At 43.8% G+C, this 15,600-nt stretch overlaps 1 protein-coding gene across 1 annotated transcript in view; it reads right to left on the minus strand.

The window, feature by feature from the left end:
* Positions 1-925: 925 nt before the first annotated feature.
* The window catches only part of LOC135207489 (non-canonical poly(A) RNA polymerase protein Trf4-1-like), a 201,766-nt gene continuing 187,091 nt past the window's right edge, over positions 926-15,600 (minus strand). The window contains exons 13-15 of the mRNA XM_064239286.1: positions 15,480-15,584; positions 14,650-14,737; positions 926-3,323 (exon numbers count right to left, since the gene is read on the minus strand). Of these exons, the coding sequence (XP_064095356.1) occupies positions 14,669-14,737; positions 15,480-15,584 (174 nt within the window). The 3' untranslated portion in view covers positions 926-3,323; positions 14,650-14,668. The remainder of the gene's footprint in view (positions 3,324-14,649; positions 14,738-15,479; positions 15,585-15,600) is intronic.

Consider the following 15,600-nt stretch of genomic DNA (forward strand, 5'->3'; position numbering starts at 1 on the left):
ATTTTTTGAAAAAATTATTTTTTCCGCTTCCACGCTCACTCCAAACCCGCCTCTGCATACGGGAGACGTTTTGGTTTTTAGGGCTTAGGCGTAAGAGGGTTAATAAAGAGGCTGGTGATTGATGGATATTTATGGGTTCAGGAGGCATGCCTCATTAGGCTACCATTTCCTTCTTTTAGACAAAAGACTGAGTCTGAGGACATACTATGTTGTCAATAATATGAGACCATGTGTATATGACCGACTGGTTGTGATAAAATTAAAATAGTTTCCCATATAGTATGTATTCTGTGACCTTACAAACAAAACTTGTTTTGTCTCCTACATAACTATAATTTTTGGATTTAAGTATTGTTATGGCCATTTTTACAGGGTCAAAATTTTCCTGAAATATACAGTTGAGGAGAGTATGCCTGATCCTCAGTTGGGTTACAACTTTAACATTTTTAAATTTAAATTCAAAGCAAAAATGTTACTAATTATTTACTGTTTACTGTATTTAGCTTTTCTAAAACATTTTTTTTTTTTTTGTTTTGCTTCTGGAGAGGTTCCATTTATCCTAATAAGTATACAGTAGACGAGTGTTAGGAGCCACCCAATGTGTAAAAAAAAAAAAAAAAACAAAAAAAATTTCAGACTTGTATTAAACACATCTACCAATAAAGCTGCCTGGAATTCTCCAATAACAATCGGCCATTTTGATCCTCAACTCTCCAAAAGTGTTGCAGAGTTCACACATTACAAATGCAATTTCTTTGAAGCAAATGTATGACCTAGTAAAAACTACTTCAATCCCAACTTAAAACTTAGTGCGTATGTTGTGAAAAAATGTGCATGACACTTTAATCCATATGGACAATTTTCACACCCTTAAAAAAGGTTTATTGTAGTCATACAATGAGGCATTACAAATAAAAATACTGCAAACTTCTCTTACCTTTTCTAATTGGGTTTTTAAATAACAAATAGTATTCTTCAGCACATCAGAGTAGTTACATTTGTCTTACATGTTTCTGTAATCACTCCTAGGTCTAATTTGGAATAATTTGATAAGAAGTCTCAGCATAATCAACTCCAGTACTTTTACAAAAAGAGAGGTCTACAAAGGCTATGTTTGCAATTGCTCAATTTAGGGGTGCCTTAATTTACTTGAACAGAGCAAGTAGCTGATGACTAATGAACCTATTCACAGAAGTATACTGTATAAACACCCATAGATGAATAATATCTATACTGTATAGTAAATAAAAATGTTAAACTTACATAATCCACTATCTTAAATATTACCAATAAATAAATGAATAGATACAAACAGATATGTTGCCAATAAATCATACGTTTATCTTAATAACTATTAATTTCATATTTTCTTTAAAAACCATTTTTATTTTTTAGTGCTTTACACAGTAAATGAGAGCTATGGATCCCAATAAAAGAATCGAGTACCTTTAGAAGGAAAAAACCGCAAAATAAGAGAAAGGTTGAAATTCACATCACTATCACATCACTACTGAAATATAAACTTCAATACAACCACTAAAAACTCAACTTGTTAAAAAAAAGATGTGTGTTCTGCTATGAAATGACTTAGTTTTGCTGGTACCATACCGAGCAAACAAAAATTACCTAAAAATATTTCAAGCACTTTGCCCTGACTACTTTTACTTTAAGTATTTCACAGATCACTTTCTTACACAATGTAATATTATCCTTTATCAAATCAGAAAGCCATGCAAAGCTTACTGAATACAATAGTAAATATGTTTGCTAACCTAATCAAAATAAAGTAAAATTTCTTAAAATTACAAATACTAGGGACCATACTTAAAAAATGTGACCTACTTGGAAGGATCATTCTTCCGCGTAACTTGAATTAGAGGAAAGCAACTTGTGATTTTCTCAACACATGACTGTTGTACATATCCTTTGAAGTATCCATTGCAAAGAACTAAGTATAAAACAGGCAGTAAATCAACATGTAATTAGAGTACAGTTACTAAATTTCACAGAATAAAAACATACCTCATCAATGAATATACAAATATCTTTCAATAAATCAACATACCCTTCAGTACAATAAAAGATGAACATACCATGGGAACCAATTCTCCCATGGGAAAAAATACAATCTACTAAAGGAATATCAAACTACAACTGCTTAGTACTTTCACCACTTAACTTCGTCAGTACACAACTAGACCCAACACCTATTTGGAAGCAAATACTGTTGGACAACATTGTGTTCCAAAGGCGACTGTATTTGCTGCTTGCCAGGGGTCCAAAATTATCACACAGTAGTTTCACAGAAATTAGCACCGGAAGCTCCTTTTATGACACACACAAATTCTATTTGCAAACATGATTCAAATTTTCTTTCAATGTTTTTCCCTGGTCACATTCCCTTTGATTATTACACACTGATGATACCAGCTTTACGTTTCTATTTAATTTCTGAAATTTTTGTATTTGGGGAAAAGGGCACTGATCACATTTTCCAGATATTTGATTTATGTATTTGATGCTTCAGATGCTATACTATATAGTAAGGGATGGGTTAAAATGTTTGCAGTAAGAAATGACATCAATGTTATCTAAAATATTTTAATGATAAAAAAATCTCTACATTTCTCAAGAAAGATTTTTAAGTATAATTGGGAACATGAGACAGAAAATGACTGTTAGCTGTGGGTCAAGGGACAAAATCAACTCCATTATTTTCCAGGCATAGACCTTGAGACACATGAACTGCCTAAGCACACTATCCACTTAAGCATTAGAAATCTCTAAAAGAAGAAATTGCTGTATGATGATGTCCAGTCTCAGTAAGCACAGCAAAAATATTTTTTTCTGTAATTTTGTGCTCAACTGAGTAATGCATGATCAAGTTGAAAGAACTTTTTAGTCATATATGTATTTATGGGGTCAGCAAATCAAAATGAGGTAGAAATTTGACTTAAAATGTGTTCTTCATTTCTTCACAAAGATTAAACTGTGACTCACACTGTGGTACTATATGAAAAATTATGATACAAAGATTTTTCAAGGCAAAAGAACTGAATTTCATTTAAGTAAATCACTGCCATAGTTTTGCTTGATGAAAAATGATAAAAGATTTTTTAAGGCAAAACAACTGAATTTCCTTTAAGTACGTATATCACTGCCGTAGCTTTGCTAAACGAAAAATGATGATACCAAGATTTTTTAAGGCAAAAGAATTGAATTTCCTTTAAATATATCACTGCCATAGCTTAAAAGACATGTCCCTCACCACACCATTTGATTAAGACGACTATGGATGCTTTTGAAGTCCTGGGATGCCAGCACTGAAACAAAAATGATCATAAATACCATATATGTGGAGTGGAATTATACAGGCAGTTAACTTATACTTCAGTCACAGAACTGACAAGGCAACCAATAAAGGTCAGTGCAAACAAAATCCTACTCAAAGGAAAATGTCTGCAATTTAACAAATAACACAGCATACCCAGCAATAAAACAAGAGGAAAATGACAATTTGTCCAAAATTGCATTTTTCTTAATTAACTATACAAACCTGAGGTCCTTTTACAATAGGAAGGTAACTAGCGGCAGCTGGATGATTGTAAGCTTTCGAACAAGGGAGTTCGGTAGTTAACTGCTTGTCCGACAGTGCCCGCCCCGTGCGACTGGGAGGCGAAGAATCACTTTTGCTTTAGGCCCAAGCAAAAAATGCAGAGTGAGGGGTGGCATGAGGTGGGATTATGTGTAAAAGGACCTCAGGTTTGTATAGTTAGGAAAAATGCAATTTTGGACAAATTGTCATTTGTTCCGACACGGGATACAAACCTTTCGGTCCTTTTACAATAGGAAGACTCACTTCTTGGTGGGAGGAATCTGAGTCTTTTGTGAACAGACTGGTGTTCGCCCAACCCTGGAAGCCTCCCTGGTCGTAAGAGTGAGGGAGGGATCCAAGCCTCTGTCCGATTGATCGGGGTGTGCACCGCAGGATCAATGGTCAGGTAACATAAAGTTATGGGTTTGTCTCTTGTTGGCTTCCACTTCTCCTCCCCCCCCTTGTTGGGGGAAGTGGTGGATATTCACTCCTATCCCTAGTGAAAGGGATAGGATGGGGCTCTGTCGAGTAGCTCACCTACATCTCGTCCTCATCCAGCAGGGTGACGACCGTGTCCCTCTGCCCACAGGTAGAGGGGGAGAATAAAATGGGAAGAGGAGCCAGTCACTCTCATTCACTCATCCATTCTTACAGTCACACCAGGACTCGATGCTGTTTCAGCCTGCGAGGGTCTGGGTTAGCTACACAACGTGTTGAGCAGCCACCAAGGGTCCCAAGGAAAAAGTATCCAAGGACCTGTGGGCAATATCCCGAAGGTAGAGGGAGGTGAAGGTGGTCTGGTTGGCCCAGACCCCTGCCTTCAGGACCTGCGCCACGGAGAAGTTCTTGCGAAACGCAAGGGAAGGACCAATGCTCCTGACTTCGTGGGCTCTCGGACGGAGCGTACGGATGTCGTCACTACCATCAGCCTTGTACGCCCTCCTGATCACCTCACGCAGCCAGAAAGAAAGCGTGTTCTTGGATACTTCTTTCTTGGTCACCCCTGTGCTAACGAAGAGGCGTTGACACTCAGGCCTGAGGTGTCATGTTCTCTTCAGATAGCGTCGTAGCGCCCTCACAGGACAAAGCAACATCTCATCCGAATCATTGTTGGTGAAGTCCATTAGGGAAGGGATTGTGAAAGACTCGAACCTGTCGTCAGGGATCGACGGTTTCTGAGTCTTTGAAATGAAGTTCGGGACGAATAGAGCGACACTGATCCCCATCCCCTGGAATGTTTCACATCGAAGGACAGACCATGAAGTTCCCCTACTCTCTTCACCGATGCCAGGGCCAGCAAGAAGAGGGTCTTGAGGGTCAGATCCCTGTCTGACAACTCTCGGAGTGGCTCGAAGGGTCTTTGAGTCAAACTCCTAAGGACGAGAGTCACGTCCCACGCAGGGGGCCTGAGTTCCCTGGGTGGGCAAGACCTTTCAAAGCTCCTCATAAGCAAGGAGATGTCCAATCCCCTCAGCTTTAGGACAAGTGCCAGGGCAGCTCTATATCCTTTGACTGTGGGGACTGAGAGGAGCTTTTCTCTGCGAAGAAAAACGAGGAAATCCGCTACCTGCTGAAGAGTGGCTCTGAGAGGAGATAGACCCCGTCTACGACACCAACCACAGAAGACGGCCCACTTCCCCTGGTACACAGCTGCAGAGGACTGTCTGACATTTCCAGCCATCTCTGTTGCTGCGCTAAGAGAAAAGCCTCTCATTCGTAAGAGATGGTGGATAACAGCCAGCCGTGAAGATGTAGAGACTGGACTGCTCGGTGGTACCGTTCTACGTGTGGCTGGGCGAGAAGGTTGTGCCAATGGGGAACTCTCTTGGTGGTTCTGCAAGCAGAGCCAGCAGGTCCGGATACCAATGGCCCCACCAGGATCATCCTGAGATTCGGGATGGAGAGCACTCGGCTGATCACCTTGCGAATCACGCTGAATGGGGGAAAGGCGTAGGCGAAGAGGTTGTCCCACGGGTGTTGAAGAGCGTCCTCTGCAGCTGCCCATGGGTCCGGCACGGCTGAAAAGAAAACCTGGAGTTTTCTGTTGTGCCGGGTGGCGAACAGATCCACGACTGGACACCCCCACAGGTTGAAGAGCCTTTCCGCCACGTCCTGGTGTAGAGACCATTCGGTCCCTATCACCTGATCCCGACGGCTGAGCATATCTGCTACTACATTCCTCTTGCCTGGAATGTAGCAGGCTGACAGCTCTATCGAGTGAGCCGCGGCCCACTCGTGCACCTGCCGTGTCAACTGGTGCAATGGGAGAGACACTAGGCCCCCCGGTTTGTTGACGTAAGCCACTACCGTGGTGTTGTCGCACATCAACACCACTGAGTGTACCATCAAGCGGTCCTGGAACTCTTGGAGAGCAAGGAACGCTGCCTTGAGTTCTAGGACATTGATGTGAAGGTGCTTGTCGTGATGGTCCCACACTCCTGAAGTCAGCAACTCCTCCAGGTGTGCGCCCCATCCCTTGTTTGATGCGTCTGAGAACAGCAGCATCGCCGAGAGAGAGAGAGAGAGAGAGAGTGCGCAGAGGAACTCCTCAAGAGGTTCCTGTAGTCCAGCCACCAGGCTAGGTCCTGCCTTACCTCCTGCGTGAGGGACACGGGGAAGTATGGTGGATCCCTTGCCTGTGACCAACTCTCCTTTAGTCTCCACTGGAGAGACCGCAGGTGAAGACGCCCGTGAGGGACTAACTTCTCGAGTGACGACAGGTGGCCGATCACGACTTGCCATTGCTGAGCTACCTGTTCCTGCCAAGACAGGAACCGGTCGGCTGCCTCCCTGAATCTGCTGATCCGCGAGTCTGCAGGGTAGACTAGCCCTGCTACCGTGTCGATCAGCATACCCAGGTACTCATCCTCTGCTTGTGTTCGAAATAATACTTCTCGAAGTTCACCACGATCCCCAGATCGCGGCAGAACTCCAGTAGTCGATCCCTGTCCTGCAGCAACTGTGAGCGGGAGCTCGCCAGGACTAACCAATTGTTGAGATACCTCATAAGACGTATCCCGGACGAGTGGGCCCAAGCAGCCACCAGAGTGAACACTCGCGTGAACACCTGTGGGGCGGTTGAGAGACCGGAGCAAAGTGCCCTGAATTGGTACACCGTCCTGTCGAGGATGAAGCGGATTGATGGATGGGTATCTGGAAATACGCATCCTTCAAATCCACTGAAAGCATGAAATCGTTCTCCCTGATGGAGTCCAGCACGGTATGTGCCGTCTCCATCTTGAACCAAGTCTGGCGAACAAATCGGTTCAAAGGAGAGAGATCTATCACCGGGCGCCAGCCCCCCGTAGACTTCTCCACCAGGAAAAGGCGACTGTAGAAGCCTGGTGATTGATCCGTGACGATCTCACAGCTCGTTTGTTCAGAATGGTCTTGATTTCCTGTCTTAGAGCTACGTCCTTTGATGATCCCGGGACGTATGTTTGTAGATGGACCGGGTTGGAGGTGAGGGGTGGCTGAGATTCGAAGGGTAGTAGATATCCCTCCCGAAGGACGTCTACTATCCAGTTCTCGGCACCGTAGCGCTGCCATGTTGCCCAATGGCTCGCCAGGCACCCCCCCACTTCCAGCAGCAGGTGAGGGGGAACGCCGTCCCTAGCGTTTCCCACCTTTCTTCGACTTCTTCCCTGCCCCCTCTCGTGAGGAGGAGGACTGGGAGGAGGGCTGATGACGTCCTCCTTTTACAGAAGTAGAAGCCAGTCTTTCCTTGGGGCTTCGACAGGGCAACCGTCTTAGCAGCCGAGGAAGTGCTAGCCAAACTCTTAGGCTTGCCCGCAGTTCGAGGCTGCCTAGAAGCCTTCGAAACTGCCTGGTGTACCAGGCGGTCACTGTCATCAGTGCGCCGCCTTTCCACCGCAGCATCCACCATCTCTCCTGGGAAGAGAGAGGAGGAACTCCGTACAGGTCCGTTCCTTAGTCCAAGTGCCGCCTCTCGCCCAGCCGCCCTGGATACTCGGGTAAGGACTGCGTCCCTACGGCGAAGTACCAGGTTGGCCCACAGGTTTGCCGTCTGATGGGCGAGGAAGGAGATGGCCCTCCCCCCCGACTGACAAAGTCTCCTGAAAGCCACATCATCCTCAAGAGGAGTATCCCCCGAGTTTGCTGCGACCTTAGACACTGTGAAGGACCACAGGTCTAACCAGGAGACGGCCTGGAAAGCCGCCATAGCGGTGGATTCCAGACCCAGTGCCTCTTGCTGCGAGAACCAGAGGTTCTCCGACAGGAGCTGCTGCAGACACACACCCGGAGTTAGCCTGGCTAACTCTGGGTTCACCTGTTTGGGCGGCATTGGATCTTCAGATGGCACATAAAAACGCCGCTGTCGAAGTAGAGGAGGAGGAGGTAGCTTGTTTGACCTGCCCGACTTCAGCGAGCCATCTTGTCCAGAGACGAGAGACTCGACTTGGTCTATGGTCTAAAACAGAGTCTGCAAGCTCTGATCGCGGCAGACCCACCGTCGGTCTGGGTTCCTTCTGAGAACCCCAGAACGACTCGAGCCGGGATGTGGGCTCGGATGGTGGGAGCGGCGATCCTTGCCCGAGATTGTTGTGCTGACGAATCAGCGCAATAACCTCGGCAAAGTTTCTCTGAATCTAGGGAGTGATTGCATCTTGTGGAGTAGAACTGTCAAGTCCCTCGAACAAGAGCAGCTCCCGAGATCCTCCCCTTCACGAGGGGGAACGGCGACAGACCCCTCTCAGTCTCCTCCTGTCACTTGCGCGTACGACCTGGTTGATCCTAAGACCGTTCCTGGGACGTACGGCGTTGTGACGGGATCGTGTGGGGCGCGCCCCTCACGATCACTCCTCGGTGTCTCACCCTTCCTGGTGTAACCCGAGGAAGTTGAAGGCACTGGAGAGGCAGACCTGACGCAGAACCAGTGTGCTTGGAGGGCTGCAGGCGATCTACAACCCGCGGTGGGGATCGAGCTGCAGGCCTGGTCGTGCCGTTCCCCTGGGGAGAACGGCTGGACAGAGAACAGTGGCCCTGATCTCGAGCGTCAGAGGAACTGCTGCTGGTCGCCCTGACCGTCCGGTCCCCATGGGAGCGGCGGTCAGGAGATCTGCAGAGATCACTGTCGCGGTGAGACCAGTGTGTCCTCACGGCACGTCGAACCACTGGCGCCAGCGATCGGGGGGACCCCTTCCCAGCCTCAGTCCGAGGCCAGTCTGGGACTGTCATGTCAACCTGGGTGACCGGCTGGTTGCTACGAGAGCGAGAGCTGGCCTGGTGAGAGTCGCCTGAGCGGCTCTCACCAGCCTTCCGCTCCGTGCTGTGAACCTGGCGGCCAGCGAGCTCTGGCGTCTGGTTCTTGGCTGCACGGCCACTGGTAGGTGACCATACATTCGGTACCTCTCCCGAACGAGAGGCCGAGACGGAACCTGGTGTAGCAGCAGAACCCTAGCACCAGGCGAGGAAGTATCAGTGTTAGCCGGTACCCCTCTGGTCCCCGTAGTCTTCTTCCTTGCGGAAGGAGAGACAGGCCCCGCTCCCGAAGGAGCAGGAGGATCAGCGGAAGGACCCCCCAGCCCACCGGAGAGAGACGGGCCCTGAGAAGTTCCTGAAGGAGCCTTCTTAGGAGGAGAGGAGGCAGCCTTCTTCTTCCGCGGCTGGGTAGCCTTGGAAGTCGAAGGGGAAAAGGCGGCTGCAGACGACGAAGACGACGATGAAGACAACGATGACACCTTCCTCCTCTTCCTCTTCTCCTTCGTCAGCTTCCTCAGGACAGACGTTAGGTCTACCATCCAGGGCGGAGCCGGGGCTGCTGTTGCCGAAACAACAGGGCCCGGACAGACCAACGTCTGGGGCAGCAACACCGCGAACAGGGATGACGTCAACAGGCATGGACACATCGGGAACAGCAGGAGGGGCAGGAGCGGCAGGAACGGCAGGAATAGCCAGCACAGCGGCGGCAGGAACAGCCAGCACAGCGGCGGCAGGTACAGGGGCGAGCTCTTAGGGCAGCGGAAGTCTGGTTGCGGCAGCACGGCAAACCCGGGCGGCGGCGGCGGCACGCCCCCCCTCGGTACGGCAATCGGCTCCTGCACAGCGGCTGTAGGTGAGACTGACACCACATGCAGCGAGTAAACCAGGTGAGGAGGGGCACCGTACCCTAGAGTAGACAAGGTGGTAGTAGTTATGGTCACTGTTCCATGGGTGACCGCACCAGACCCCGCCAGATGATGAAGAAGCCCCTGGACACTCGGCACGCCCTGCAGTTCCAAGGACGCCCACACCTGACCAAGGTCATCCCTCACAGTAGAAGCACCTGTGGAAGCAAGAGTCGGGTAAGTAGGAGGGGTTCCCCCTTGTGCGGGTGGGGACCCCACCCCGGACAAACGGAAGACCCCGAATACAGCTGTACGTCGGGGTACCGAGCGCCCTCCTCTAAGGTTGACGGATCAGGCGAAGAGAAGGACCTGAATACCCCCCCCGAAGGGGAAGATGCCATACGCGGGAGCTGAGCGGAGGGCAAGAAAGAAGACGAAGTGTCTGTTATCAAGGGAGTCGCAGGAGAGCTTTCTGACGACTCCTTGGCAGGCCTTCACTTCTTCCTGCCCTCATACAAGCCCCACTGCACCTCCGACCAATTAACACATACACCACAAGGCTCGGAGCGAGAGCACTCCCGCCCTCGACACCGAGCACAAAGTACATGGGGATCGATCTCAGGGAAGCTCCTTAAAATCCTACATTTACGTCCCTCCACCCCGGGGCACAGTCGCCGGGTAATGGAAGGGCACGGAGATTCCTTCGATCCTTGATCCATCACTTGTCAATCACAAATAAAATGTATATGAAAAAATGAAAAGAGTACTTACAGTTCACTTTTACACACACAAACAGTAAGAGAATACAAATAATCAGAAAGCAAACGACGATGAAGCGGGCAGAGAGCGATGAAGAGCACGTCCACACACCAGCAGGCCGAAAGCAAGTGGTTCTTCGCCTCCCAGTCGCGCGGCGCACGCACTGTCAGACAAGCAGTTAACTACCGAACTCCCTTGTTCGAAAGCTTACGACCATCCAGCTGCCGCTAGTTACCTTCCTATTGTAAAAGGACCGAAAGGTTTGTATCCCGTGTCGGAACAAAAGAAGAATTGCACACAAAAACTTTGTGAAACAACATAACACAAGAATTCGTTAACAATGCAATGAAGTGTGATTCTTACAAAAAAATTATGTAATTTGTACCTACTTAAAATTAGCTAAAACCAACAGGCTGACAAAACAGTAGGAAATGTTGCCAGAAGTACCCACTAAGAAGCAAAACTTAAAATGAGTAATGAAACACCGGGTTAGGATGACATTTAAAATAGCAAGCCAGCAAATGAGCTTGGAAATTCTGTACACAGCTGATAACAGCTAATGCAGTCTCACTTAATAAAGAGGTTGGTGACTGATGGATATCTATGGGTTGAGGAAGCACATGCACCATTAGGATACCACTTCTTTATGTTAGATTAAAGATTGAGTCTGAGGACATTTGTCATCAAGAATACATGACTGTATGTATATAACCGATGGGTTATGATAAAATTAACATAGTTTCACATGTATGTGTTCTGTAACATTACAAATACAGGCAGTGACCGGGTTACGACGGGTTCGGCTTACGACGTTCCGAGGTTAAGGCGCTTTTCAATTATATTCATCAGAAATTATTTCCAGGGTTACAATGCTGTTCCAGGGTTACAGTGCCTACAACGCTGATCTGGCAGAAGAAATATGACACCAAAAATGCAAAATAATCAATATTTGAAGGTTCTTATTTTAATGAAAAATGCAATAAGAATGCAGTTTACATAGTTTTAAATGCACCCAAAGCATTAAAAGTAAGGTTTTCTTTTTATTTTTGACGATGTTCCTTTCGTACCCCGGGAACTGCCTGTACAGTAAATGCACACTCACTAGGGAAGTAAGGCTAAAAATAAAGTGAAAGACCAAAATTTAAACCTGCTTCAAGATGTTCATCTGGTTTGAAAATATGTCCAAAGACTAACTCACTGTAAAACTGCTCAATCACTATGTGAAGACCAGAGATTAAGACAGGTAGCTGGGATACTGATGATTTATTTACAGACAAACTGGGTTGACACAGACAGGTGCGGACGCATAAGTAGTGCAGTCTCGCACCGCAAACAGAAATGACTCTGAGACAGTAAATTTGTGTTTTCTTACAGACATACATTTAAATATATATTAAGGCATACAAATAATGGAATTGCATGTGTTATACATCGGCAGAAATGCCGCGGAACGCTCTATCGGATGGAAGTAAGAACAACGCGACTTGATGACTGGATACAATGTAAATAGGGAAAAAGCGTTGTCCTTACAACCACGCATACACACTCAGCAGGGTACAAGCCCAAATTACTTGGAAAGAGAGTAACTGCTTCAACAAATGTAAAAAATTTTCTGCTACAATCTCCTCGGGTCCACAGCATATGGTGTTTACTGCTTTAATACTATAATGAGACTTAAGTTTATGAATTTAATAAACTCCCAAGTTATAAAAAAGACCAACTTTATATCCTTTGAACAACTGTACTTTGCATGGTTTGTTTGGCGGGTAGTAACAAAAAATTAGTAGTTATGTAGTTTTATGATTTGTAAAAAAAAAAAAAAAAAAAAAAAAAAAAAAAAAAAAACAGGTGACATTCAGATCTTAATAGAAAAGTATGAAACCGTATGTAGAGTATGCACTAAAGACCATCAATCTGATATAATTGAGACTTGAAAGCAATAATTTTGACTAGGAAATATTCTACTTTAAGCATTAACAGAAATCTAAGACAATTAGTACGGGGACTACTTATTTTCAATACAACAAATTAAGCTAATGAAAAACAGAAATTAACACAATTATAAGTGTTATTTATAAAAGTATAAAAAAAGCTTAATGAAGAATTTTTGTCTTCTATCATGAACAAAAACCAACCAATGAACTTAATGTACGTGATGCTCAAATCTCATGCGACATGACTCCATAGGATTTCGTTCAAAATTCACTAACTGGCACCTAGCATGCTCCATATTTATCTTTTATTCAATGCAAAAACGCGAGTATCGCATACACTAAGGCCATAAAATATGTTTCATAAGAGTGAAATCTGTCATATATTTAAAAATTGTAAGAAAATGTCACGTGTAGCCAAATTTCGAAAAACCCTTACGAAACATTTTTAACTTTCGTTCACATCATTGCTGAAGCATTTGACCAAAACGAAGTCGCAATCAAACCTCAGTTCAAATGTTAATAAATAAAAAAAAGATCGAAAAAATTGTCATAACATTGATAATGCTTCCAAAGCAAAAATAAAATTTGAAATAGTCCTTTTATTTGATTGCTTTTACCCTCAACGCTGAAAATGTAAATATGTATATACAAAAGTAGAATGCGCCACCGATATCAACGAGAGAGGGAGCATGTGTGACGTATCAGTGTCGGTGCAACAACAACCACCTGGTATATGATAGGTCTACAATGAGTAGCGACCACTAAATTATCTTGAAAACATTTACTTTATGTGTTAAAGGAATATTTTGGATTTTCATACATAATTATTTGTTATCTTTCTTAATATATTCAAAACTGATAGCATACTACAAATATTCGCCTATTTGTCAAAGCCAAGATACTATTCCTAGGCCTACGTGTTAGATTTTCTTTCTACTTTACACTTAACATTCACATCTCTATATTAACAATTTCTGGCCAGAAAGCAGTGAGGTTATCTACACATTCTTGCACTTCAAGTTACCTTATGAAGAATAAATTATACACCAAAGCGAGCAGAAGGACTTTTAAGAAAATAATATTGTAAACCATTGTTGAAAAACAAGTGTTACATATGCCTTGATATTAATACTTATGATATTTCGATTAATAACCTATCTTCTCCATATAACCAAAAACATCATCATCTTTTATTCCTCAAAGAACAGGTAATCTCTACAAATAAAAACATTATAAAGAGATTACATCTCAGAAAGCTTAGATTATTTTCTAGGCCTATAATCATTTTGCAACATACAGGCAGCTTAAACAGACTGAAACTTCAACATTCAAAGATAAAAATTGGTTGTAATTCATATTCCTCAAAGAACAGGTAATCTCTACAATAAATTCATTAGTAACAGATTACATCTCAGATGGCTTCGATTATTTTTTTTTAGGCCTATAAAACGTTTTTCCAACATACAGGCAGCTTAAACGCATCCGAAATCTTCAACATTCAAATAAAACAACTTGTTTTAAATTCATATTCCTACATTGAAAGTTGTTATGACTGTTGAACTTATTAGTCTACTGTCATAATGCTGCAGACATGGTTATGTTGACCAGTCCGAGGAGCATGTTAAGTGTGCTTTCATGTTGGCAACGCTAACCTTATCACACCACACTTGAACTGAGCACGTAAAGATAAGAAAATAACAAAATCAATTCAAATCACACAAATTAAGAATTATACCAATGCATAAAAGGGATCATATCTATTTAAACCATAAGAAAATAAGGCTAGCTGTGAATTCGCAAACTTTTCGACATGAATGACATTACAAATAAAAAAAAGAAAAAAAATAGCACTACTTGGCAATGTCACGTTGAGTCTGAGAATATGGACGATACAAAAAGAATCATGTCGCATGAGATTTGAGCCCCATGTACAATGCATGTCTTTGGCAGCGTAACACAAGAGGACATATTACATCCATATACTATACTAGCACTTCTCAAAATATAAATAAGACAGAAATAAACTTGCAAAATTTAAGATACTTAAGGGTGGTACTGCTTGCTTGCAGTATGTCTTTACTTTGCACACAATTGATGGTCCAAATGCTTCCCTTTGTAGTATCCATTTGGCACCAGCCGCATTGTTTTATGCATTTTATTTTTCACCTGTTCATCCAGTCTCTTCCTACCTGACTGACTCAACTTGCTTCAATCCTTTCTATGCTAGCAACAAACTATACAAAAATAATGCAGAGAATATATTTTATCAATTTGAAAACTTATTGATACTTACCTTGACTAAGAACATGTGACTAAGATGTACCTGGCAAACTTTCAAGTGGGCTGGGAGACTTGTACCAAACTTCATCTGAAAAGTTTTCCTGTACGAAAAAAAAGTATGTATGAGTAGAATTTTGTTTTGGTCATGTGATGCTTAAATCTATGGGTGCAAAAGCATGCCCTCCATCTTCACCCATATTCAATCCTGCAATTGTGTTGCCAGCTAAAGTCTACTTTGACAGCTGAAGAATCAAATATGAAGAAAGATACGAGAAAGCCCCACCTAATGAAAAAGGACTAGGAGTCTATGGGGTAAAGCTGACATGTACAAAGCAAAGAATTTAATGCTAAAAAAATGTAAACCTATGTAACAATTCAAAGCTAGCATACCCCTAAAGCTACACAAGCAATAAAAATGTGCCTCGCTAGCCTGATGAAAGACAGGTATGATGCAGCCTATAATATACCCAGGTTTGATGACAACTATCAAAAGAAAAAGTGGAGCCTAACATCTAAGTAATGAATATGGTACTCACTCTAATAACAGCATAAAATGAAGGTTAGGCTCAGTCAACTACATTACTGCCCTTACTTTTGATCACCATTCCACAATTCCCAGTTAAACAAACCAAATCAGAATAATGTTAGTGACTGTTTTGTTTTAAGATTATGATACTGTCTTAAAACCTTCGTTTATAAACTTCAAATAACTAACAAGTCCTTTACAGCCTACAAGACTAAAACTAACAAGCCTGAAGACTGATGTGTGGATAAATCCAGTTTTCTATATAACCTGCTACATCTACCCAACTTTTCAAAACCTGTCCCTCAGAAATTACTTACTGGTGTGGAATGTAACAATTCTACTTCTTCCTTGGTTAGACGTCGAACATATGGGGTTTGTCCAGCAAACTTCTTTTTATAATTGCTGAGGTCTAAATCAGAAACCTGTTAAAAACAACAA

Source organism: Macrobrachium nipponense, chromosome 32 (assembly GCF_015104395.2).
Source record: "Macrobrachium nipponense isolate FS-2020 chromosome 32, ASM1510439v2, whole genome shotgun sequence".
Taxonomy (NCBI): domain Eukaryota; kingdom Metazoa; phylum Arthropoda; class Malacostraca; order Decapoda; family Palaemonidae; genus Macrobrachium; species Macrobrachium nipponense.